Source organism: Serinus canaria, chromosome 3 (genome assembly GCF_022539315.1).
Source record: "Serinus canaria isolate serCan28SL12 chromosome 3, serCan2020, whole genome shotgun sequence".
In the NCBI taxonomy this organism is placed as follows: domain Eukaryota; kingdom Metazoa; phylum Chordata; class Aves; order Passeriformes; family Fringillidae; genus Serinus; species Serinus canaria.
In genome coordinates this window covers 36,004,893-36,032,408 of record NC_066316.1, presented here as the reverse complement: position 1 = coordinate 36,032,408, position 27,516 = coordinate 36,004,893, and the positions used below count along the sequence as shown (strand labels likewise).

At 40.8% G+C, this 27,516-nt stretch overlaps 2 protein-coding genes across 2 annotated transcripts; one reads left to right on the top strand and one right to left on the bottom strand.

Moving 5' to 3' along the window:
* On the top strand, positions 1-10,585 carry SCCPDH (saccharopine dehydrogenase (putative)). Its single transcript, XM_030235631.2, has 12 exons — positions 1-226; positions 401-513; positions 1,363-1,443; positions 1,903-2,032; positions 3,653-3,702; positions 5,142-5,272; positions 5,818-5,935; positions 6,845-6,964; positions 7,091-7,147; positions 8,115-8,226; positions 9,062-9,143; positions 9,580-10,585. The coding sequence occupies exons 1-12, from the start codon at positions 1-3 to the stop codon at positions 9,683-9,685; spliced, it is 1,326 nt and encodes a 441-aa protein (XP_030091491.1). The 3' UTR covers positions 9,686-10,585.
* LOC103817688 (protein ELYS-like) lies at positions 10,260-27,516 on the bottom strand. Its single transcript, XM_050973098.1, has 21 exons — positions 27,309-27,516; positions 26,049-26,162; positions 23,766-23,916; positions 22,672-22,804; positions 22,408-22,589; positions 21,893-21,954; positions 21,063-21,191; positions 19,588-19,678; positions 19,412-19,501; positions 19,081-19,221; positions 18,230-18,334; positions 17,655-17,748; positions 17,234-17,357; positions 17,069-17,125; positions 15,848-15,994; positions 14,905-15,092; positions 14,585-14,729; positions 14,361-14,492; positions 13,073-13,220; positions 12,840-12,987; positions 10,260-12,344 (listed from the first exon to the last, which is right to left on the bottom strand). Exons 2-21 carry the CDS (start codon positions 26,073-26,075, stop codon positions 12,122-12,124), a joined length of 2,517 nt encoding a protein of 838 aa, XP_050829055.1. The 5' UTR covers positions 26,076-26,162; positions 27,309-27,516; the 3' UTR covers positions 10,260-12,121.

Below are 27,516 nucleotides of genomic sequence, written 5' to 3'. Positions count from 1 at the left end.
ATGGCAGTCCGCAGTAGCGCCATGGCGGCCGGGCGGGTCTACGACATCGTGGTGTTCGGCGCGTCGGGCTTCACCGGCCAGTTCGTGGTGGAGGAGGTGGCACGGGCGGCGGCGGCGACGGGCGCCGGCGAGGGGCAGCTGTGCAGCGGCCGCCTGCGCTGGGCCGTGGCCGGGAGGAGCCGCGAGAAGCTGCGGGCGGTGCTGGATCGGGCGGCCGAGCGGCTGGGTACGGGCCGCGGCCGGGGCGGGGGCGCAGCGCCGCTGCCCGGGGAGGCCCGGCGGGTCGGGTGTGCGGGCAAGGGCTGAGGAGAGAAGCGGGGCGAGCCCCGGCGCTGCGCCGGGGACGAGGGGGCTCGTCCCGGGCGGAGCGGTGTCAGTGACGACGGTCTCCGGTGCGCAGGGAAGGCGGCGCCCGGGGAGGAGGTCGGCGTGCTGCTCTGCGATGTGGGCGACGCGGGCTCGCTGGCCGCCATGGCGAAGCAGACCCGAGTGGTGCTCAACTGCGTGGGCCCGGTGAGTGCGGGATGCGGGCGGGGCGGTGCCCCCGCGGCCTGTCCGCCCCCGGGGCCGTCCCTCGGCTGCGGGCGGCCGGGCTGCCTGCGCCGGACCGGCCGGCACGGTCCCTGAGCTGCCGCGGCCGCGCAGGGACAGCGCAGCTGGTGGAACTCGAGCCCGGAGTTCCCAGTACAGCTGTGCACTGCTGTGGCCGAAGGGTTTCCCACCGCCGTCGCAGGTGGTGCGGTTCACGGATAGGTATCCGCACTGAAATGCAGCGGAGTTGGTTTTCAGTCTTTCACAGGCAGCCTGAGATACTGATGGTAAAGTTTGGTGCAGCGTTTTGGGTTGGGCCAAAATGTCAGTGCTGCTAGGGTTAAGCACGGAGCTGGAAAAGGGTCCCACAGGCTTGCTGCCAGAAGCGCTTGGCCCTTTTAAAACTCAGTGGCAGCATTTCCATTGCATTCAGAGAGCATCAGAGTGTGTGAGGTGGAAGTTGGGTCATGACCATGTCTTTGAAATTCAGTGTTTAAGCAGAGAATATGCTGATAATAAGAGTGCAGAAAGTGTAAAGTGAAATTAATTAGTGACAGTATTCAGTTGGTCTTGGTGATCTGATCTGATTTCATGAGAGAAATCAGGTGCAGTAGTTTGCAGCAAGCTCCATTGGCAGCAGTGATGTTTATGTTTTCTTCTCCCCACACTCCCAAGAAATAGAAGTTCTCTTGCATTTTAGCCCCACTTAGAAAAATCAATAGCCACCAGGTTCACTTTTATTGCAGAGATACATTTTAGATAAAGCACACTGGGTGAGTTGTGGCTTGTGGGTTTTCTTTTGTTACATTCTGGTGTTCTTTCCTTTTATAGTATAGATTCTTTGGGGAACCTGTGGTCGAAGCTTGTGTTGAGAATGGTGCAAGCTGCATTGACATTAGTGGAGAACCCCAGGTATGTGATGGTAAAAAAACATTACCTTATGTCAAGGCTCTGAAAAAGGAGTGTTTGTTTAGTTTGTTTCATGTTTCTGCTTATGTTTCTGAACATGAAGACAAATTCTGCCTCCTGATCTGCAATTTCAAGATGCAGTAATTATTTTAAAGTACACTATACTTGGTTATATTGTTTTCTTGCTTTTAAGGCTGCCTCTTTGGGTCTCTGTGGAAGTCCCAAATTGCTGAATATGCTTCAACCCTGTTTTGATACTACATAGGAATTTTGTACTATTCTTTTCACTGCTGTGAAACTTTCATACTACAGACCAGGAATCATATGTATCTGTCAAAGATACTCGTAAGTGGTTTGAAGCATGGAGGGTGCTATGATGCGACAGTGAAGGGCTGATGGCTGATATTTGGTATGGCCAAGAATGAATTTCAGCTTAAAATATTTGTTCTGGTTGTGTTTCAGTTTCTGGAAGGAATGTACCTGAAATACAATGAGAGAGCTGCAGAAAAGGGAGTATATGTCGTTGGAAGCTGTGGCTTTGACTCCATACCAGCGGATATGGGAGTACTGTACACCAGAGACAAGTTGAAAGGTGACTAGAATAAGTGTATTTTTATGGTGGAAAAGGAATGCAGATTATGCTCTCATCTGGTTTCCTAAAGCAGCAGTGGTCCTGTGGAAACTCAGTGTCTCTTTTTGCCTGCCTTTACCAGGTGACCAGTTTCAACCAAATGTGGTAGAGAGAAATTGAGTGTCATATTCCCATTGGATGGGTCATTGGGTAGGGGAGGAGTCATGGTCCTGATGCTCACCAAGAGGGATACAGATGAGCTGTGATGAGCCCAGTTGTTCAGAGCAGGCTGCTAATAACACTGACCTTGTGGGTTCCATCCCCACGAGGGCCATTCACTCAGTTGTGCTCAGGGGTCCCCTCCAGCTCAGGATATTCTGTGAATCTGAGAGGACAGAATGTTCAGCTGTGAGCAGCAGGCTGCTCAGCCAATGTGTGGATGTCCCTAGGCAGCCTCAGCACAATTGCCTCTTGTGCAGTGAGAATCTTGTAGGGAAGACACAGTGGGAAGGGGTCCACAGACTGGGGGGTACCAGGTTTCCCAAGTTTCCTTTTTCAACTGCAAGCTCTGAAAAACTGTTTTGTCAGTGTAAGTAGCAGTGCCTTTTACTTTTATAGCAGCTAGAGGGTAACTGAAATATATTCAAGAAAATATGTGAGAGGATTTAATTCTATGTAAATAGTATTTGATCCTGATCCCAGATGAGGATACTCTGTTCATCAGGTCTGACTTTCAGTTGGGAGGGCCCATAAGAGTATCCAAATGTTTTGCTTTTATGAGCTATTAAAAAGGCTGCCAAATGGGATAGATTTACATTGGAGTCAGCATTCAGTTGAAGAAACCTCAATTCAGATCTGACTGAAGGAGAATCAAGGTATGGAAATGAGTAACTGGATGTTCATGAGGTTGTAATTTGATGTTTGATACCTGTTTTGAATAGATGTCTTTTATCTCTTCCTATTTTGACTTTATGGCATTACCTCTGTATATCCAGTTGCTTGCTATATTGAAATTTATGCACACAAATACAGTTTTCCAATCTCAAAGGAACTAAGCAAATGCAAAACAAATCAGAATTTGGAGGCATTGTGTTGTTCTGCTGTTCATCAAACTAAGCATTCTTTGCAGAACACTGTTTTAAACTATGCTAAAATAAAATATTTTCTGTGTTTTGGGTTTTTGGGAGGGTTGTGGGTTGTTTTGTTTTGGTGGTGGGTTTTTTGTAGCTTGGCTGTAACAAAATTTTTAAGTTCATGTTTGCTTTCACAGCCTACATCATCCTTTATTTTGAAACCTGGAGAAAAACTAAATGTGGCTCTCAATATTATTTTCCCTTTTATCAATGAATTTTTTACATTATCTCATTCATTAGATAAATGAAAAAAATTAATTAATAGAGGCAATACTAGTGACCTGTATTGAAGTAATTTACACAAGAAATGTAATACTTGCTAAGTCAAATACCTGTGCATCTTAATGTTACATTACTTTGAGATAAAGATGTAACTCTGCTTTTTTAGCTAAATGTCAGTGGCCTGCTGTTTTGAGTCCACCAGAGCATTCTCTGGCTTTGCACACTAATGACAGCATGTGCCACTATGCAATATTGAAAATATGTAATATTTTCCCCTCCCTTACAGGTACCTTAACTGCTGTTGAGAGTTTCCTGTCGGTGAAATCTGGGCCTGAGGTTAGTTGGTTTCTTCCTTCCCGAAACTCAGGAGTATTTGCGATAACATCACCACAGCCTGGCAGAATAACTGTTGCTACGTTAAGTCAGACCAAGGAGCAAGCTGGCAGGTCTTTGATAAGTCTAAGAACTTTATTCTTTAGGAGCTACTAAAAGTATCCTAACACCCTTTTGTAAGGTCTGTTTGCAGAGCTGTCTACCTACACTTAGCTCTGGTAAGCAGCTCCAATAACTATTTTGCTTTTGCAGACATGTGGGAAGGATTTTTACACAAGTGAAACTGTAACAGGTCCAGAGTGTATTGCCAGTAATCCTAGTGTTAGGCTATTTGGGTTTTTTGTTTGTTGGTGGGGGGAAGGTTGTTTCAATGTACTTTAATGCATGTAATGATAATACCTGTGGACAGTAATTATAATAATGCATAATATATGTAAAAATTCTAATTCTGTTGTTAAAACAATGCAACAATGATCCAAGTCAGTCTTGATGCCCAACAACCAAACACTACTGCTCCAGGCATGAGTATCCATCTTGCTTAGAAACCATTTTTGTTCTTAAAAAACATCTGGAGGAGTGGAGGAATCCCATGAAATGGGAGAGTAATATCTGTTAAGCAACAGGGGACAGTAGTTCATGGGAATGTATATATGTTGGATGTGAGGACATATTTTTAAATATATAACATAAGTTCACAGTGGCGGTAAGAAGGGATTTCAATAATGAGAATTAACTATCCTGAGATGGTTAGAAAAGCTGCAGATATATATTAAATTCTGTGGGTCCTGAGTATGTAGCAGATCATGTGGAGAGAGGGATTGCAGTGGGTCTGGCTGATCTGGAGTTCATTTCCCCAGAGCAGCCCTTGCAGTGCTGAGCTTTGTGTGGCAGCTACAGAGGTGTCAGTACACAGCAGTGTTCTGGCTACTGCTGAGCGGTGCTGGCACAGCACTCAGGCTGTCTCTGCAGCATTCCCCCCCTCGTCTCATGGCCTGGGGTGGGCAGGATACTGGGAGGGGACATAGCCTGGACAGCTGCCCCAAATTGACCAGAGGGATGTTCCATACTGTGTGAGTTCTGCTCAGCAATAAAGGCTAAGGGGGAGAAGGGTTGGGGGTAGGGGGGTGGGGAGGCATTTGTTACTACTACTACACCTTTGCTTCCATATGCAGGTTTTGCTTTATTGACTTGCCTCTATCTTTGCACACAAGGATTTTTCCATCTTATTTTCTCCTCTCCCTATCTTAGCTAGGAGGAGAGTTATGGAGTGTCTTGGTAAACACCTGACATCCAGCCAAGGTCAACCCACACCATTTCAATACATTATCATCATAACATTTATGTGTAATGATTATAATACATGCAGTGATTCTAATATTATTAAAATAATCCATGAAACCTTTAAGTACTGAACTAATTATTGTTTCATGGTATGTCACAAGGGTCTTGGTGTACATGATGGGACCTGGAAATCAGCTGTGTATGGCCTTGCAGATGAAGCCAGCCTGAAGAAACTGCGAAAACAGATAGGATATGCCCCTGTTCCAGTAGTTGGTGCAAAGCTTAAAAAAAGGTATAAGCATAAGATGTGGAATATACAGTCTCCTAACAGTTCCTGTATTTATCATACAGATTGCTACAGTATTAAATAATAAAAAGATGCAGTTAGGACTTTAGTATAGTATGAACACATAGATGCTCATCTAGTCGAATTGAAGATAAGTTCAGTTTTACTGACTTGTTCATATCTCACTGAAAAGAGAACATGTCCCAGCATTTACTGGGTCTCAAAGTTAATCCATTCCAAAGGACTGCTAGTGACATGGGAAACTTTTGATTTCAGAAGCGATTAGTAGAATGGTGGGAAAAAAAATGAAAATACTATTATATTGATTATCAAACTCATCCTTGATATAGTGCATATAGTAAATTATATGCAGTAAATTTTGAGTGAGCCAGGGATATACTTGGAATTGCTTGCTTTCAGTGAAAAGAGATAATGTCACAAAAATTCTTGAGAGAAAACTGATAATGGTAGGCCGTTATGGTCAGTTTCTTTCAGTTTGTGTGAAGATTGGAACATTTTTTTTCTGACTTAATTTTTCTTTTCATTTGCAGAGGATTTATGTTTTACAGTCCGGAATTCAAGGAGTACTGCCTTACATTCATGGGATCTGATGGCTCTGTTGTGAAACGGACTCAGCGCTATTTGCACACTGAGTTGCAGCAAACACCTGTAAGTTACTATTATTTGTGCACTGTTTCATGCTACTTGAGACTGTGGCCAGTGAGCTTGCCTTTGGTAACATGATAGTTATGAGATTGTCATGTCAGGTTCTCCTGCTGTCTGATTTCTGGGTATGTATTTGTAGGGAATGGAAACCTTGAGTCACAGGAATATTTGAAAAGTAGCCTTCATGATAAATATATTAAATTCTGCTTCTGTTCAGAGACTTTTTTGTTGTATCAGCAGAGCTTCTAAAAGCATCATAATTGTAGTCTGTGGTAGCTACAGCCAGCTCAGTATATTGTAGTCAATATTCTGATACAGAATTCATATGCTGCTCATTTATATCTTTAGTGCTTGGGTCTCCAGTGTGCAGAGTAAAGGCAATGTGAAGTAATGGTGGTGGAAAAGATGATTAATTTTTGTTTTCCATGGTTTCCTGAGAGGAGTTGAGCACAACAATCTGTATAACTGCTGTGCAGAATCACAGGCATCATTTAAGCAATGAGGGGTGAAATGGTGCTTTAAAAATGCACTTGAAAGCTACAAATGAGAAAGGCTTGCCGTTGCTATTTCAGTTTCTCTTTAAAAAAATCATAAGGAGAAAAGGAAGACCTAGGAAAGAAGGCTGAAATTGGATGACAAAACACATCTTTCTGTAAAGTTTTCTGTTCTTATGTACCATGTCTGCTCCCTCTTCACTCTGTAGTTCCCTTGTCTTCCCAGAATGGAATGATGAAGTGAAGCATTCTTCAAACAGTTCCTTAGAACTAAGACAATTGCTTAAGGCCCTGTTTAAACCAATGTATGTTGTACAAAATAACGGCATCTTACTTAGGGGGTAGATTGATTTATAAAAATCAGTTGATGGAAAAAATTAATGTAAATCCTATCACTGAAAATACACTCTTGTTTCAGGTCCAGTATGGTGCTTATGTGACTGTAGGTGGTCTTGGCTCTGTTATCAAGCTGATGTTTCTGGGCATGTTATTTCTTCTTCTGGTGAAGTTTAACTTTGGAAGAAAACTTCTGACAAAAGTAAGTTTTCAAAACACAAAATAATTTAGTGTTTGGAGATATCGTTTTTCCTCTCTTTTATTTACTGTTGGTCTTTTGTTGTCTTTTTCTTATTTTATTTTTTTTTTCTCTCCTCTATTCATACAGTACCCAGAATTTTTCTCTGCTGGATACTTCACAAAGAAAGGACCAACCCAGAAGCAGGTAACTGATTGTTTTCTACCACAGTTATAGAATACATTTGTTGTGGTAATGGTGGAAGAGTAATTTAGAGTCAACTGCTTAGCCTCAAAGAAGTAATTTCTAGATTAATCACAGAATATTCTGAGTTAGAAGAGATCAACAAGGATCATCACAGTCCAAGTCCTGGCCCTGCACTGGACACCCCAAGAGTCACACCCCAAGTGCCTGAGAGCACTATCCAAGCACTTCTTGAGCTCTGTCAGGCTGGTGCTGTGACCACTTCCCTGGGGAGCTGTTCCAGTGCCCAACCACCCTCTGGGTGAAGAACCTTTTCCTGATATCCAACTTAAACCTCCCTGACACAACTCCAGGCCATTCCCTTGAGTCCTGTCACTGGCACCACAGAGATCAGTGCCTGCCCCTACTCTTCCTCTCATAAGGAAGGTGTAACTGCAATGAGGTCTCCCCTCAGTCTCCTCTTCTCCAGCCTGAACAGACCAAGTAACCTCAGCCTCCACTCATACAGCTGCCCCCTAGGTCCAAATGCATGTTGTGTGTGCCTGTTTAGTTACTGGATATTTAACTAACTATGCCTTCTGCTTTTAGACTTCAAAGTGTGTGTAACTCCTATGAGGAATAAATGGATATTGTTGCTGGGCCTGAGCCTGATGTATTCCTATGGATGGCTCAGAGCACTCTATCAAAGCTGATGACCAAGGGAGACTGATTAGCAAAAAACCCAGGACTGAAAGTACTGAGAGAACAAACAGACTTTGGTACAAGGCCAGTGCAACCAAGTGGAAGCAATTAAAAACTCAGATTATACCTTTTAAGCAGTAATTCAAAATAACTCCTCTCATGTTTAAATGGATTATAGTATTTGGCAGGATTTGATATATAAAATTTGAATACTTTTATTTTCTACTTGTGCTTTCCTGGTAGCAATCGGGTTTTTTTTTGGTGACCACGCTTGTCTTGTCCACTACAGATGGATGGAACCTCTTTTACAATGACTTTTTTTGGTGAGGGTTACAGTGAGGGACAAGATCCCGAGAAAGGCAAACCAAATGTGAAGATCTGCACTGAAGTGAAAGGACCAGGTATGTATTTTGCCTAGCATTCCCTGCTCTAAAATACATTTCTGATTGCACTGCTGTCCCTTCCACCCTTGAGAAGCACTTGCAACAGAAACAATGACAGCAGCCTTTACAGTGTATTAACTTGGATACTAGAATTCATTGTGACCTGGGTTTTGAAATAGCCAGTTCACTTGCATTCTTGTGAATCTCTTTCCTCTGACTTTCCCTGGTCTGATTTTCATTTTTGCAGAGCAGGCCTTTTGAAGTAAGAGGGCTGTAAGGACAGTTTTTAGTTGTTACAGCCTGGACTTAGTACTTTGTTTATTTCCAGTTTCCAGAGAGTGAACTTAAACAGGTCTGGTGTGGTATAATTTCTGACTATTACATACTTTTGTTCAGGTCAGTCCTTGAGGGGACATGACATCTGAAGTTTGGAGAGAGCAAGAATGTACGTTCAGAAATGAGTTACTGGAGCACAGCTTCTTTAAATAACTAGAGATGTAGCAGAATGCAAGTGTTGCATGGTAAAATTCTGAATTGAAGTACAGGATGGGGAAAGCTCTTGCTGTGTCAGAAAGCCCTCTGTCACCATGATGTGGTCACTCACAGTTGTGTGGTTAGAGGCCATTATGTGAAGCAGTATTTGTCTGGATTACATCTTAAGGATTGCACCAGCTACTTGGTCTGATTACTTAGGTAAAAAAAGCTGTTCTGAAATGGGAAAGGCTGTTTTCATTGCCAAACACATTATTCTCCATAATGCTGTAGGGAAGAGCAGGATTAGTTTCTACATTTCAAGGCACCATATTTCATTGGGGGGTTTTGGTTTTGTTTTGTTTTTTTTTTTTTTTGTCAGAGCCTGGATATGTTGCTACACCAATTGCAATGGTTCAAGCAGCTCTATCTCTTCTGGAAGATGCAGCTTCTCTGCCTAAACGGTAAGTACTTTCCCATGCTGAGCAGCTTGCTCTCCCTTAAAGCTGCTGTGTGCAAATGTTTCTCTTTGAAAATACAGTTAATCAGCCCTGTAGATTTGTGTTACCTCACCCAACTGGCTGTTGAGAGATGGTTCACTGCAAGCTGATTTAAAGCCACTTGCTCTTCACCAGCCCATCAGTTTGAAAGGATGTAGTCACAGGCTTTTAGTCAGGCCTTGGCATCAATGTCTTTATGTTCCGTTATTGGAGTGGTTTCTGTAGAGCTTGCTGGATGAACCTGTGATTATAACCACCCTGCCAAATTCCTCACCCACTCTCTTCTCAGACTAAGCGGCTTTTTCTTCCTTAGTAAGGGAAGCACATCTCTAGCTTAACAAGAAGGTGTCCCTCTATCACTGTGCCACTAACGTTTCTCCTTTTTGATTTTCACTAACAGGGGTGGTGTGTATTCTCCAGGAGCTGTCTTCTCGAAAACAAAACTGATTGATCGCCTCAACAAGCGTGGTGTTGAGTTCTCTGTTATTAGCAAGCCTGAAGTCTGAAGTCAGAACATAACTGTACGAACTAACACCTTTCCTGGGTCTAACTCTAATAAAACCCATTTGGCTGCAAAAGCCTAATCATAAAACAGTTTCACTATGCTATTGTTTGCAGCAGAAACAGAAGAAAATTCGAGTTAAAAGCTATAATAGTATTTGCTATAGTGAGCAAACCCCTGAAGGGTGGATATTGAGTATTAATTCACAGACATATTAAATTGGTAACTTCTTGGGTACTAATTCTGGAATCTTAATCTCATTATCTAAGTTCAAGTTCCTACTTCATGGACCCATTGTACCATCTGCTTCACAAGTAAGCATAGCTGCCTTGCTTTGCCCCATTCTGCAACTATGTAAAGCAGGCAGCCTGGAAACAGAAGTGCCTTAGCAGATACGCTACTAGTTATTCCTAATGTGTGTTTGGTATATGTCTTTATTAACATCTTAAATTAATCTTTCCTTTATTTAATAATTGTTCTTAGTGCAGATCTATGTGTAGTTTCTGTAGTTAGGTAAGTAGTCATGAACTGTATTGTGCTTTTGCTTCTGTGAAGAAGGAGGCTTGTTCTGTTGACTGTTTTTGGAATCTGACCTGATGTGATCCAGCTTCTGGGTGCACTGGCCTGTTTCACACTACTTGATACTGTGGTTGATAAGCCTGCTTTTTGTTGTTAGCCTAAGAATTATGAGTGTCTTGTCCTACTGTCTGGGTTTGTATTTGTGGGCAATAGAAGCTTTGAGTCACGGGAATATTTGAAAGGTAACCTTCATGATTTTCAGGAGTGTGAATGCATTAAATTCTGTTTCCGTGTAAAGGCTTTTTTTGTTGTATCAGTAGAACTTGTAAAAACTATGAAAGTTATTCTGAGATACTTTAAGTCATAAAAGTCTCTATCTCCCTCAGCTGCATCACACTGACCTTTATTATTCTGAGGCAGATCACATACAAATTGATGCTTTATAGTATCATAGCTGTGTTGAAGATTGCTTTGTGGATGTAGTTCACTATATGGTGGGGTTTCAGGTGCTGCTTCTTAAGTTTATGCTGTCACTGCACTGTCTTCAACAACCTAAAGTTAAAAAAAGTCTGTTAATGCTTTATTCAGTAGCAAACAGACTAATTTCACACTGAATTAGAAGAAATTAAAGACACAGAAAAGCCTCTTTTCCCTTCCACCTAGCCCTGAATGTGAAACATACATTCACACTCTGTACTAACTTACAGCTGAGAGTTTATGTATTTGAGGCACAGGGATCAGAGCAGTCCCTGTGTGCAATTCACATGCTCTGTTTCTGATATTTCTCTTCAGAACTGACCATTTGCCACTGCCCACAACCAGGAGCAGTTTTCCAACAAGGTGTACGCAACCAGGGGTGCCCATCACATTGCAGTGCCCTCTGCCCTGCTCCACAGCCAGAGTGACCCACTGCCTCTGACAGGGCAAAATACAATTGGGTCTCCAGTGCTTAAAGCTTCAGTCACGACAACAGAAAGGTTATTTTTCAAATTTCCTGAAGAAACAAGACTATGGCATCTTGTTGTCTACAATGTTCTCTCCTATCCCAGTAATTTTTGCAATTTCTACACTGCTCTTTTAAAAGGCACACAACCATTATTCCACAAGGCAGTATTTTCAATTACTGTATTCCAGATGCCAGTCAACAGAGCAACAGCCACAGCTTATTTCTGCACTAATTAATCAATCTGCACACAAGATGAAGGGATAGTGCCGTAAAATACCTACATCTCTTCATGTAGCAGTGTTCAGGTCTTCCTGGCTCAAATGTTTTACAGTATTGAAAGAGTTAGAAAGGAGAAGGATGAAGCTAGTTCAATAGTATAGATGATATTTCCTACCAAGAAAAAGGTTGTCATTTAGGGAGATGAGAGTGATTTCATTCAGGTAGGCAAAGGTAAAAAGATCAGAACCAAGGGGCCCTGTCAGGTGTTACTGCCTTGCATGGTAACAGTTGGATGGCAGTGACTGGCAATACAGTTTAACACAAACTGATAAGCAAAACTGCTGCAGAGAGTCATCACTGAATCTGACAGAGACAGACATCACTGACATTACTCAGTTGTCATTCATGTGATTGGATTAAGAATTTGAAGCACAGTTCTTGATTGTAGAAATGCACATCAAACTACACAAAGTTACTTGTCACTTAAATAATGACATGGTTAGGCCACAAATTGCATCTTTAGGCAGCTAAGTATAGACTGAAAAGTCCAGGTTGAACTTTGTTCCATTCAATAAAAACAAATGTATTTCTCAACTGCTGCAATTAACTTAAAACTAAACTTTCCCTCTATTCCCATTTTACTGCTGCGAAAAGGACAGTGTATACAATAACTACATGCATGCAAAAAATACCTCACAATTTGAATCCGGGGTTTCATTTTAAACAAAGCTCACAAGCTTCTAGTTTGGTTGGCTGCTACTGAGTTTTTAAAATACAAACCTTGACCACACGAGGAGTTTCCAGTACATTCAATTCTGATGCTCTTGGCAGATTGTTTTGGGAGCTGGAGCGATGTGTATTTGATCTCAGGGGGCTGGATGCCCCTGAGAAAGAAGTAGAAGCTCGGCACAGGGACTGCTGGGTCTCATCCTGTGCCACAGAGCGGGAAGGAACAGGACGAACCACCAAATCCAGCAACCTGTTAAAATACTCATTTTAAACTAGGAACATCAATAAATAAATGAAAAAAGCATGCTGTGATGCTGACAACAAGAACACTCAGTGAACAAGAAATACAGGTAAACCCTCACTGCTGGGGTGGTATATTAAGCCCACATGGAAGTGACAGGCACTTCTTTTTGTTCATCTGTCAAAGTCTGTACACCAAGAGCTTGGTGGTGGTCAAAGCTTTAGTTTCAGCTGTCTTAAACTTTGTAAGCACATTTCTAATAATGTAAATACGCGTATTTGCCTAACTAATATTATCATAGCAGAAAAATGTTTCTCCAAATATTACTTACAATGAATTGTGTCTCAAACGATGTAGATTTGATGTGCAAAAAAGCAAAACAAAGCTATTTTCACATGTACCTTCACACCAAGACACTAACATAATTCAAACAGATTTCTCTCCTTTTCCTGTCTCCCCTCAAACACATAGAACAAGGCTAAACTTCATGAAAAGGCTGCTTACTTCTTATATTCTGAGAAATTGGTTGTCTTGTTTCCTAGCCATGCTTCTTTAAATCTGGACAGTACTTTAGTTATTAAACTTGTTCTTGTATGCACATTTCCTGCATTAGCCTGCCTTGTTGCTGTTGATAATGGCTTTGGCCTTGGGACTGTAAAGCAAGAGGGAAAAGTATCAGCCTTGTGTAATCAAAGGGATGGCCAGCTGCACATCCCAGTTCCCTCCTCCAAAATTACCTTCTCTTGAGACTGACGAAGGCAAACGGTACGGCTTGGCTCTCTCTACTGCCAGCTTCCTTTGAACTGTGGGAAGGATCTTGATATATTGGTCTAACAGAGAATTTCTGGCTACTGCTCTCTCTCTCAAGTGAGGATCACGACCATTCTGATAAAGGAAAAGTGTAAGGCAGAAGTTAACAATTTACCAGAAGTTCATTGCACAGGACTGTCTCTGCTCTTTACAACTAAGGCCTAAATTTGCTCTACAGATACAGGAGAACAAATCCACTGCACACAGCCATGGCAAGTTCCACCCAGCAGCACACACCAATTTCACCTGGTAGTTTTGGATAAGTGCAAAGAAAATTGGAATAAAAGCAGAACATAAAACTCCTAGTTAAAAGGACTCTGGCACTTTGCAGAGCATTATTCTTATATACTTCTTAACACCTGCAATTTTTAAATGGCTTATGGAAGAGCAGGCTTTCCCTGGCTATCATGAAACACAGATGCCTGAGATTACTGAATACACGGAGCAACTGCAAATTATGTTGGACAAAATGATGGGAAAATTAAAACAAGTTAAGAAAATCTACCTACACACACCTTCTGTCTGGAACACAGTTTTCACACACTCAAACCTTCCAAGAATACCTTTTAAGTTTGATTTACTGGAAAAATACACTTTCAAAAAACAACATATGCATCAGAGATCCCTAAGAGAAGTTCACATAACACAAAATTTGATCTGGATATTTTAAGAAACATAGGTTAGAATTTATGTCATAAAATTGGTAGCATGAAACTACTGGAGAGAGCTTGCGCTATAATTTGAGAAAATAAAAAACCCAAAACCACAACTAAACCCCACTACACATATTGGACCTGTTGATCATCTAGACTGCTCTCAAATAAAAGCAAGATACAAAATGTGACAGACAACATACTCTTTATTCCACAGAAAAAAATGACACAAATAACTTCCCTAGCTAAACCATATATAACAGCAGGATCTGAATGAAGATATGGGATGGCAGAAAAGATACCTATTTTTTCATCAGATACAAACAAACTTTCAGTGGAGTCAACCACTGAACATTTAATTTATAACTTCACACGGCAGTTTGCAGTAGTAAAATAATTTCAGCCACCTTTTAGGTTCAGCTGTAACTTGACATGGAGGAACTCATTCCTAGTCTTTCAAAGAGTGGTATAAAAGACAAAGCAAGATTTTTCTTGAGGACTATCAAAAGTGATCAGTCACACTGACAGAAACTTAGACGCTCAGCAGGACTGCTACCCTTACCATCAGATTGGCCTTCATGGACTGATTCAGCTGGAGTGCTGGGATGTAGTTGGCACGCTGCAGATGGTGGACTAAGAGGAATTCATGATTCTGAACACCAGATTTGGTCTGTAAAAACTTCTCCAAACACTCCTGTGAGAAATAACACGTTTCAAGCATCATTACGATTCTGCCTCTTCTCTTGCCAAACAGACAAGATGTTTTGGTTTCTTCTCCAAACTCACTTTTTCTGTGTCTGTGAAGGGCAGCTTCAGCAAATCCTCCATCAGCCCCATCTCCTGACAGATTTCATACATGTGCTTGAGCAGCTCTTCTATGTTTAACTTTGTGGTATGCTGCTGCAACAGACCCCAAGCCTCCACCATGCACCTGCAGTTAAGGTTTTGCACACAAAAAGGAATGGGAACACTGAGGCCCAAAAGATGCCCCACAGTGATGGTATCCATTCAAAGCTCAAAAGAAATGGAGGGGAGCCCCGTGTCCATGTCACCAGCTCCCCACATCTCCCAATATGTGAATGCCAAAACAGTGGAGGTTTCCTTACCTGTTGGACAGCAACACGGTGAGGAACAGCCGCACTTCACTGCTGCTGGACATCGACGGCTTCATCATCTGCATGTACCTGAGGGCTCGCCTGTGCTCTCCCTGGCACATGAGGGACTGGATTATCCTCATGTGTTGCCATGACACAGTCTTGAGTGTAGCTGGATGGAAGAGCAGGGCCAGGGAATTCTGGACAAGTTGAGAACAGTTTCGTTATCATAGATACACACACCCATGCAAGAGTCAAAACTTTCTGCTGCAAGGCTGGACCTGTGTTACACCAACTTACATGTCTAAATAACAAAATACTTGATCCAGGACACATCAGTAAAAATTCTTCAGTATTTGCAGGGAAAAAAAATTTAGCCACCCAGAACAAAGTGAATGCTTTAAGAGGAACAATTCAGATTTTTCTAAGTTCACGAATACTTATATTATATAAATTTAGTGATGTATTTATAAATACATCACTAAATAATAAGTTACTCAACAATCAAAACGATTCTGTTCCTATAGTGACAGGTAATGAACAACCTAAAACATTAGAAAGAACAGGTTGAAAAGTAACTCCTGCAGTCTTTTGTCTCAAATATTCCTGTTACCATCACAGTTTCCATGCTTCAAGTACCTAAAATACTCCTCTAGAAACAGTATCCAACTGTTTCAGTTGGCTGAAAACCTCCTAAAACAGAGATTGCTTTGAAAATTCAAATATTAAGCATTATTTCGGCTAATTATGCCTTTGTTTTAATCATTTTCTGTCAAAGTAGGTAAAGCAACATTTCAAATCATAACTTGTTGCTGAAGATGTCAGACCAGTGTTAAAAAAAAGCTTCTAGTGCTCCAACAGCTCCTAACATCTAAGTAGCAATTTTAAAAAATATTTTTATTGATTACAGCTCTGCAGTGCAATGTGTGGTCTAACCCAACTGTTTCATACTTACTTCATAATCACTGTGATCTAGAAACCAAAATCCTCGAATCAGCTTAACAAGACCCCAAGGGATGGCAAAGGCAGTTGGAAAGGAGTCAATTGAAGTTTCTGTTTTATTTGGAAAGGAATGCATAATATCCAGCAGCAAGTAAATTGTCTGAGAGTATCTAATTAAGGTGAATAAATCGCTAAGACCAAAAACTTCTATCACATTACAGTTAGCAAAACACTGAAATAAAAATATGAAAATAGTAGAAAGCAGAACATCCCAAGGTATTGATCTTGCCATTTTAAGCTATTAAAACCCAGTCTACCAATAGTCAGGTCCTAATCTCAAAACTGTATTCTGAATATAATTCCAGAAAGAAACACTTTCTTGGATTTCTGTAAGGCAATCAAAATGGCAGATATTAGTGTCTATATACTGCTGTTACAAACCCAGGCTTCTGCTTCTGTCAGTGAAGCTACCAGTTGGACACCCAACACACTGCAACATCCAATGCCTAATCATTAAAGAAAACAAGTTCTACAGCTGTTTTGTTCTCCTCATTTCCTGTCTTCACAAAACCAACACAAATTATGGTGCCCTTACAATGCAACTTAGCACTGACTGACTGAAACTGTGCTCAAACTGCCCGTGGATCCCTCACTCAAAGTGTCATCATCCCATTCTGACATCCCATGTTAGGAACATGTCTGAGTAAGGCAGCTTGAGACTATAACCATTTTTAACCCCTTTGCTCTCCAGGCTCCACTCTTGGTTTAGCCCACAAACAACAAAGGCAAGTCTGTATTGTATGTTCCAGCCACTTAAAAATTAGGCTTCAGCCCAGTGAGTGTTCTCAACCCCCTCTTTATTATTCTGTGTGCTTGTACTTTCTAAACAAAAAAAACCCAAAAAAATCAAACACTGTTAGCTAGGCTGGGAAACCAATTATTTTGGCAATAATCAGCAACTGGAAAACCACTGTTACAAACCCTTTTATTCTGAAACAGTACATTTCAGGCACTGCTCTAACACACAGTCCTTTGCTACAGAAAGGAGTGCTTTAAAAATTAAAAACTGTTACATTTTGAGAGAAACTAAGCAAGGTTTTTATCTTGAATATTTTAGGGAACCTGTTTGCTTGTTATCAGAAAAGAGTTTGCAAAAAACACATAAGTGACAAACACATAAGAACTTTAATGTTGTTATTACTGAAGGAGAAATAACAAAATCAGGAAAGGATACAATTGCATGTTTGTCGCTTTCTTCAATGCTTTCTAGCAAATAGAGATCCAGCAGTGCCTGAAATGAAAGATGAAAAGGTTTTCTAATGCTCTTGTCTTTCACCATCATTGGCTTTAGGGGACTGCTGCTGCTGCTGCTGGGGTTTTCAGTGAACAGAACACTCACATGTAAACTGACAGGTGGGTATTTCCCAGTGCCGCCTTCATCTCTCTGCCACAACTTCTCCACTTCCTCTCCCAACTGGGAAACCATTCCATCAATCATCAAGCAGTCAGAATCCCATTTGCCTCTGCAACAAAAGGGAGCGAGGGCTTGCACAGAGTGAAACACTCATTCCAGCCTCTCAGTGTCACAATTTCAGAGTCAGAGGAAGGATGGTCCTTAGCTCACAATGAACTTATTAATTAAGGAGTCCAAAGCAAAACCCCAGAGAAGAGTTGCAATGACCTTTTGGGTTCCACATTTGCTTTCATGCTCTGTTACATGTAATGCCAAGGAGTGCAGACAAAGGGTTTTAACTGCAAAAATAACCACTCTCACACAGTCTGACAGTGCCAGCTTTCTAGAGAATTCCTCAAAGTCTTACCTTGATAAGCGCTCGAGTTTCTGTCGGTGACCTGTATAGTAGCTCTGAATCAGAGGGTAATTGTAGAAAGGTCTGGACAAATGCATGTGATCATCTACAGGTGATAAAGTAAAAGCAAGTTAAAGAAGTAAGACCACATTTTTCAACTAAAACTTTTGTCTAAACAGACAGAAACCACATAACCTCAGGAAGCCTCCAGCTGTCAAAGAATCCAATCCTTTTTCTGCCTTTGCTAAAGGAGAACTAAGCCAGACTACTACAGCTACAAACTGCAAAACTACACTACTATTTCTTGTCTCAAGATCAGTTTCATGCTTGTGGTTGATACTACATTCAGAGAATGTAGGGTAAGCTCAAAGCTACTCCTAAATAAACAACTCTCAAAGGAAATGATTTTTTTGAACATGTGAGCATCTGTAAAGCAATTAAAGCTGAAAATGGAATTTATAAGTTGTCTCAATTAAGAGCATTTCCAAGGCGTATTTTCACCTCGAGCAATAAATCAAAGGTTCAAAACATGCAGGTACTGCTTTCACTATCAAAACGAGTGTGCTGGTACTACAGGTTCTGCTTACCTAAAGCCTCAGGAAGGAGATTGGATCGACAGAACCAGATCACCACTTGTACGTACAAAAAAATGAGGCTGGTTACCATCTGCTTATTTGTTAAGTCTGAAAAACCTGAAAGAAAGGCAAAACATGATTTGAGTATTTAAATTCCTTTCATTTTAAAAAACCCCCTTTGCTGAACAAACACGGTAGAAACCTGTCTTTGTAGTTGTCCCCCTGGATCACGTATGATTTGAAGGAAAAAACCAACATTCCCCCCCACCAAAAAAGAACCCCAATCACTACAAAGAAACAGAGTCACTAAAGATTAAAATTGAAAAATAAAGCCTAAATTATTAGATATACTCAGGAAGACAACATTTGTTTTCCATGTATCAGAGATTTTTACTTTAGCAAAAGAGATTATAGTTTTCTTTTTCCCTCAACATGCCAACAACAATTTATAAAATCAGAAGCCAAAAAGAACTCAAGGAACTTCCTTTACACATTACACATTTCAGATTCTATTGTATTTCCCAGCAATTTGCACACAATCAATTGCTAGCTAACAATTAGGAACACTTCTCAGCATTACCACACTCAGTTGCTGCAACTGCTGCCCAGGTGCTTACTCAGCTCAGTGCTGAACAGCGTAGCCTCCCCACAGCCTCATGAATTCCACCTCAAGCTGCTCCCCTGAACTCAAAGTGGCTTAAATCAAAGTCCCAACTGCTCAGATTTAAGCCTCTCCTCACAGTTCAACCTGACTCTCTCCCAATCATCCAAAACAAGAACAGCTCCTGTCCCCACAGTTACTACCCAGGCATCTTTGCAAACGTTAACTATCAGACCAAAGGCCTAGCAGTGCTCTCACCAACCTTTCTCAGTAAGCTCGCGGGCTTCTGTTAGAAAACAGTTCAGGACTGTGCTGAGGTTGCTCAGCAGCAGCTGGCAGTGCTGAAGGGACTGTAATGTCTGCGGGTCAATGAAGTTGCAGGAGCCGTCAAACAGCGGAACACCTTGTCAAGGAGAAATATTAAATCATCACTCAGCACAGCAACTGCACACTTCCAAACTTAAACACTTCAACTACCACAAGACACTTAAAGAACCACTTAAAGAACCAGCAGCATACACTGGCAGACTACTGAAGAAGATCCTTTACAAAGAATGACTCCAGGTTTCAAACACCACCACAACACTACTCACATATTTGGTCCAGTTCATCTTTTGTACAGATCACTTTGTTCCACGTCCACTCGAGAACAAACCGTAAATTTACAGCAGAACTTGGCTGCTCTTTAAAAACAGAAAACAAAAAGGACATGAAGCCACAATTCCTAACCAAAACACACACAACATAGAAACAATGGAAGCAGCATTACCTTCAGAAGTCCAGTGTTTAATGCATCCCGTCAGAAGCTCTAAAGAGCCTGTCTGCACAGCAGCTGACAACACTGCCTCTAACTGCTCCTCCTGAACAGAACAACAAAAGCAAATCACAACCTCACAGACTTTTCCTCTAAGTCTCACCTTGACAAACAATGGAGTTTCTGTCAGTGACCCATGTAGCAGTCCTGAATCAGACACTACCTGAGCCACTGACAGAAGTGTTTGCTCCTACTGGTTACCCATTCAGACATTAGTTTCAAAGGCAGCTAGTTCCACATTCTTGATTCTTTCTCCATTCTAGCCACAGGCTGCACTGCTTGTTGGTTTGAGGAACACAGGAACCTTTTCCTCTGACATTTCAACTTCATGCAGGCTAGTTTCAGTCTCCATTTCTGTGCCTCAGGGTTTCAGTCTTCATTTACAGAGTCCAAATTCACTAGTTCCAGTCACATCCTCTGCTAATACACATTATGCACTTTGGGCACACCCCTTTGCCATCAGGAACATGAGAGGGGGACAGAGCCAACACCACTGTGTTTGCATGGAAACAGTGAAGCTGAGGCCAAGCAGCTCCTGAGATTAGCAAAACAGGAAGCAGCTTTGACAGCCAAACAATAAGCTACAATTTGTTAAAGTACCATAAAGAAGTGAAACATTTCAGTTCTAATGGGCTGGAATTTCAGCCTGTTCAATTACTGTATTCTAATGCCATGGCAGTCCTTGAGAAGGATAATGCACAGGCATGCATACACATGGAAAGAATGTAGCAGCTTATTCCAGCTGGTGTTCAGACATTTATTTCAGGTGAAATGATCCTGCATAGAATTCTACATTTTTCTTTCTTTTTTTTCTCTGTCTCTCTTTTTGCTAAATCATATTCATAAATATGTTTTCCTTCTAAGTTAAATTATTACATTAAAAGACATTCCTGCACATTCTGTCATTTGAAAGCATGTGTGATACTTCCATATTTCTCTGAAATCTGGTTTCAGACAAGGAAACATGCCAAATACTGTTTAGGGTGGCCAACGAAATTGCAAACCAAGCGTCTTGACCTAATTCTGAAATTTCTCTTTCTAGCATCCAAAAGCAATCCCTGCTCAAATGCGCAAAAAGTCTCTGAACAACATAGTCCCAATTCAGCAAATGTCATCATAAAATTTCTCGCTTTCCCAAGTTACTTCCCAACCAGAGTTGACATCAGAACATCTAATCAGAATGACAGAGCCTACATCAAGCTTGCAAAATAAGCATTTTGTGGGGTGGGTCAGAGGGTTCTGCCAAGAGGGTTCTTCCAAGTCAAATTTGGAGTTTGGATCTAAGAATATTATTATTTCTTCTAAATAATGTCAACACCTGCCTCTCAGAGCAACTTACAAGTAAAACTCAGATGGTCATGTCTTGTAGCATCTACAGCCTTCAGACAAGATGGATCTATTTCCCCCTGGATTCCCCAGCATACACCCACCTGACTCAGACTGGATGGCTGGACATCAACCAGTCTTGGAGACAGCAAGCCAGCTACAAGACACCGAGTGTAGCTGTCACGAATGGCTTCACTTATTAAAGGACCAGATTTCTTCAAAAACTTCAGGGTCTGAAACATCAATCAAAACACACAGGTTAAGACAGCATTCAATCACTAATGTTCTGCCTTAAAAACAACAGCCAAACTAATAGTCCCAATTTTTAAAAAAATACCCTGTAGAAGAAAATACCAACCTTTGCAATGCTAAAAGAAGTATTTTCCAGCCTCTCTGCCAATATACATGCCCTGGTATTTACCCTGACACAAATTACATTTTATAGAAGTTAAACCTAGCACAAAACTTTAAATCACACATCTGTGCTTGTTTGTGCCAAAGAGGAAATATTTAATGTGCTGGAACTTTATTTGAAAGAGTTTGTCAAAAGCCATGCAGTGGCTCAGAAATTAGAATTTGGCCAAGTTGAGAGAAAAAAACATGCATTTCTTCCTCAACAATTAAATCACTTTTCCCTTTCTCCATGTTGTCCTCCTTTCTCAAGTTCATCAGGGATCAAAACCCTAACTCCACTCTACACAAAGAAATAAACACTTTCCCCAGCTCCCACCACACTCGTCCTTTCTAGCCATTCAATCCCTGCTCATGCCTCCCTAGAACACTGCCATTTGCATGAGACTGGCAGGATATAACTGCAGCTAGGCATGTGGATGGGCAGGGTGAGCATCAAGTGGCCTCTGACACTCAAAGCACAGTAAGAAAAAAGTTACAAAAGGTTCATCTCTTGACACTCTCAATGCAATAAAAAAGTCACCTCCTTCTGGAAGCCAGTGCAAGTCATGTGAACAACTCCCGAGCTGAGCAAGCACGTCACATCTGCAGAAAGAAGGAACATTTGACAGACCTTGGCACCTTCTCACCAGTTGATGCTTTTTAAATAGTGCTGTCTGCAAAGACAAACCTCCAGCACCCCTTTCCTTCATCACATCACTCACACATGTCCCATAAAAAGGAGTTACTCTCTGTCTCCAGAAACTTGAGTGCTACCCAGGGCTGTGCTTTGGACCTCAGCTCAAAGGCATTTCATTTTGTGACCATCACCCCTTCCCAGGCCATGTTACAGAAGCCTCAAAACTCAGCTGCCTGTCAGATATGTTTCACAAGGCTAAGGACCCTATCAGGACAAGGTAAGCAGATTGGAGAAGGTTTGGGGGGCTTTTTTTGGTTTGGTTTTCGTGTGACAAACAATGAACAAGAGAACCACTCAAGCGGCATTTGACCTCCACCAAAGCTTGCCACTATTCAAAAGAAAAGCAGTGAAATACCTACCAAAATTATAGGTGCTTGGATTAAAAAACTGTTCAGGTGGTGGATAAGAAGGAGGAACCCCCCGACTCAGACTACGCTCGTGTACCAGAATATCCAAAATGAGGTTTGGAGAAGTCATGCTTATGACAGGATCCAGTGACCACAGTGCAAAATAGGGGCAATTGTGAAGGAATTCTTCTGGCCTTAAAGAAAACAAGTGCATATGTTCAATAGCAATTTTCAAATTCACCCTTTGTAGGGATTTTGAAACCTCTTAAAACCTACCTTGGTGAGTCTGGCATTTGGGCATGATACCAGCGATTGATGTCAAACACTCCCAAATGAACAGATGGCTTTCCTTGACCATAGGTATTCACTTGCCAACTGAAGACTGATATGCTGGTGTCAGGAGAGATTACTGTCAAAGACAAGACATTGTTTCTTACTGTAGAAAATATTAGATATTTGCTGTTATTTCATTCATGAAACACAGCACTTTACTTAGGAATGATAAAAAAATTTATAAAATAGCAACCATCTCTGCAATAGGTTTCAATGCCTCTTTTTCTTATTCAAATTATATTTGTTTCAAGCAAATCAAATACACAATTATTAATTAAGTTTTGCATGCTCAATGAATAATTATTTGGGGGATTTGGGTTTTTTTTAATGTGGTGGGGTGGCTCGTATTCAGCCAGCTTTCATGTAGGACACCTTGGTAGTTTTCCACCAGGCACATTTCCATCCACTTTTCCCCAAGCCTGTAGCATTGCAAAAGGTGTTTGAAAGTCCTACAACTGGCCTTGGTCCCTCAATCTAGCCTCTGCAGATCCCTCTGCAAAGCCTTCCCCATCTCCAACACATCAACATTCTTGTTCATGATGGTGTTGTCCCAAACTTACTGAGGGTGCACTCAATCCCCTCATTCAAGTCATTGATGAAGATATTTCACAGGACTGGCTCCAGTTCTCAGCCCTGGGGAACTAGATTCACTGGATGCACATTGGATGCAGCCAGAGGTTTGAGCAGGACAAAAAAAAAAAAAAAAGGCAACACTCCTAAGCAATAGAATGATCTTATTCTTCAATGCAGACAACTGGCAGAACAAACTGACAGACCAGCCTTATACAGATGACCCCATACTCTGCTCCAGCATCCCAGCAAATATAAAATAAAACCTTCTTTTTCCTTTAAAGAATGATGTTCAGAGGGATAAGAAGTCTCACATAACTCAAGCACACAGGGTTTTTTAATAAGCCTAACAAGGTCAGCTAGATGAATATTTAAGACTTTAAGACTGTGGGTACATAACAGTATTCATTGCTTAGATTTCCAAACCATGTAGTTCAGAATAACCAAGCAGGGACATTAGAACAAACCTTCATTAACGTTATCCTCTCTGTCAGCATGGTTGCAAAATTTTTCTATGGTCTGACAGCTGAGGAATTTAGTATTGCTGGTCTGCCCACTCCAGGGAAAGATTCCACCAGAGAGATCTAAACTGAAGAGCTTGACACAACATGTAAAACCCTGGGGGAAAAAATTAAGAAGAGAGGAAAGGTAATTTTGAAATAATAATATACATTATACCTAAGTATGAATTAATGCAAAGATCTGATATAACATGCTTATTTTACTCTATGTTTCCCATTAATAGGAATTACATCTGACATGCAAGAGAATTCAGCATCAAGTCATAACAGGCAAATTTTACTCTAAAGGCTTTTGCACATTTTCAAAATTTAGCATTTCCCTAACATTAGTCTAGATCTAAACATGTTTTGTAGAATTCCTTGCATCATCAAAGTGTCTTTAAAAACCTGAATAAATACTTACAAAGAGACATCTTCACACAAAGCCTTTGCTCCATGTTTTGATTACAGAACCTGACATTACAGCAGCTAAAGGTCTGTCACGAGATTTTATCAACAGGATCATCAGTAGAGTGAACACTCGCCTCTCTAGTAACAATGAGAACTTCCTAGAGATTTAAAACCTGCTTTCAAATTACATGAGCTCTTATCAGGGAATATCCCTCAATTCCCAATGGAGAGGACGTGGGATGAACATGGACAATGTGTTTAAGATCCTAAATTACTACAGAGCAAACAAACTGCTTTGAGACACACAGAAATAAATATACAGAAAGGATGGCCCTGTACCTCTGCCACCACCATTTCGTAAGGAAGCATTAACTGAAATACTGTCTTTCCAGGACAGTCCTCATTTAACTTGTCTACCATACAACATGTGAATGTGTATTGTGGACAAATAGCAGCTCTACAATAAAAAAAGCCCACAAAACACCAAACTAAAAAAACAGTAAAACCACTTCCAAATAAAAAAAATGAGCTTCCAGAACTTTCAGAGATCTAAAATTCTTATTCTATACATTTTTTAATTCATCTAATCTGAGAAGAGACAAGCTTTCTCTTGATGGATTCAGGAAATGCTACAAATGAATATCAAAGGTGTCTAAAATAAATTAATGAATTTAAAAGTCTTCCATGATTGAAAAGAAAAAATGGTAACATTTGTCCTGAAACATGCGTATTCTATTCTATTTTATTCAAGAATTTTGGAAATAACTACTGTGCATGTGTATCTGTTAAGAAAAACCAAAACCATCTCTTTGAAAAACTAACATGAAGTCTAAGCAAAGAATCTCACCTTATAAGATGACTAAAGATAAAATCAATTTTAATAAAAAATGCAGACCAGAACAAGATGTCCACCACACCAAGGGACAGGTCCATAAGATAAAGCAGTATAATTCCATAAACTCATCATGCATTCATTTTAATGACTAGAAATTTCAGCTTTCATTTATATACTAAGAGCCAACTTAACTGATATTCAGGGAAACTTTATATTTTAATCTCTCACATACAGGCCTGTCTTACCTCATACATGACTTGTCCTGATGCCAGACATTTCCTACCACCAAATACTAACTGCAAGAGATGTAAATTCACAGCATTCCCTTCACTGAAAAAGGTGTAAATAAGGAGATTTGATTACAAAGCTGCTTTACAATCCTCATTATCATTTTATTAGATCTAGGCTGGAACTGACTTAAGAGCATGCTCTTGCTGAAAATTGGGAAGCATGCTCATGCTTCCCAAAACATGATAATTGGTCACACTTAGCCAGTAAAACATAGAGGAGGAAATTCTTACACAAACAGCTTCAGGGACAAATTCTAAGGATGTCTTTGTTTGGAAAGCTTTAATATGCAGTATGGACCTAAAATTATTGGAAATAGCTTTTCAGAGTAAGGCATTCTCCATGAAAACTGCTTTGAAGTCAAGCTCAAGAAGACTTCCAATCTATGAACAGCTAGGCTAAGTAGTTTGCTGATGCTGAAAGAGAGAGGGGTATGATTGTCCCCTTGCCACCTAAGTTCCAGTCCCTCTCTTGCATGCAGTGCACCCTTCTACACTCTGACTTATTCCTCATCCCAGCTGGAAGCCATTGATTTGTTTGCTGAACACTGCTCCTTTTCTGCCAGAGAAGCTGAACTGGCACACAAGGACTTCTGAAGCTCTCATGAAGCAACCAGCAATACTGTCATCGTCCTCTTTTAGGGACAACTCTGTGTGAACAAATATTAAAAAAAAAAAAAAAGGTAAAATTAGTGGCTTATTGTAATTTTTATTCACCTTTGTTGTGTAGACTGAACAGCCCATAAGTAGCAACAATTTTGAAGATCATTCTCAGGCTCTTGAAAAGTAAGAGAACAGACAGGAATCCCTCCTCCAAGCTGAGTGTAGTGCCTACAGGTTTGAAAAAAAATAGAAAAGACAATTAATGGAGGCAAGCAAGTGACTACCTTTTTATGCAGCAGTCAAGGTGAGGAGATTTCTGTCCATCAAAGCAATAACCTCTTTATATCCTCCTCTGCCTGAGGAGGAGGAACAGAAATTATTACTTCAGCAGCTAGGGAAAACACTGCTCCTGTTGTTGAAGCCTACTTCAATACTGAACTTAAAATGCAGTAAATCTGAACATATTTGAAAGCACACCAAAAAGAAGGAGCTTCTCATTTCTTTACTTGGGTATTGTAACAAATGTTTTCTTTCAGACTTCTGAACCTTAGTTGTACTTTCACAATCTTTTCCTGACACCTAATTATGCCTTCACTATCTATTTATGTATCAGTAATTATGGTGTGTAACTGCAGATTTGCTAAAGTAAACCCCTATCTGAATTTTGCCACGTATTTAAAGTGACATTGAGCTTCAGCAGATTTTAAATAATTTCTTAATTATACTATTGTTTATAAATGTACATGCTTCTTATTCTCATCTCCAAGGCTTCCAAGGAAAAATTGGTTCATGTACATCAATGCCTTGGAATGGGTCAGCCACCTACTTGCATCAAGGCTGAAATATAGGAAAGAATATGCTTTCAGGCACAGATCAGCTATTGAATTATCATGTCTCACTAGTTTCATCCTGGTCCCTTAAAAATATATAATCACCAAAATGACATTATTCATATACTGAAGCCTTTCAGTACATGCTTTCACTGCGGTAACTGGTTCCGAAAAAAAATTTCTAAAACCTGTCTCATGGAAAAATACACATTGCCTTGTTCCTCTGAGTATGACTGGTGGACAGAACAAACTTATAAAAATCAGACCTCTCACATCCCTACTGTCTGACATAACCCAGTACTTTTCACAAGACCTCTATGCACAGGCACAGTAAGAAATCAATTGCAGTCCACTGCAGAGAAGGTGCTGGACTTAATCCATGTGTGAGTTAATAGTTACTTCAGAAGAGGATTTCTGAACACTCCAAGGTTATACCAAACATCACACTCACGGAAAAAGGGCTCTTGAAATTATTATATTGCCTGAAGAAGAAAAATTGAGACCCCTGCACCTCCAAGCATGCCAAGTGGAAAGGACAACTTACGCCTTCTTCAAAGTTTTCATGTTCCCCAGTGATAAGTAGCCATCAGAAAATCCCACAACGAGCTGGTTGCTTCTGCTTATGTAGCACAGGACTGATACTGCTGTTCCTGAAGGACTTCGTAATTGAAAACAGAGATGCCTCCCTTCCCGGGTCACTGCTTCTCTTCTTTGTGGAACTTCAGCAGGAATTCTAGTGACAACTTCTAGAT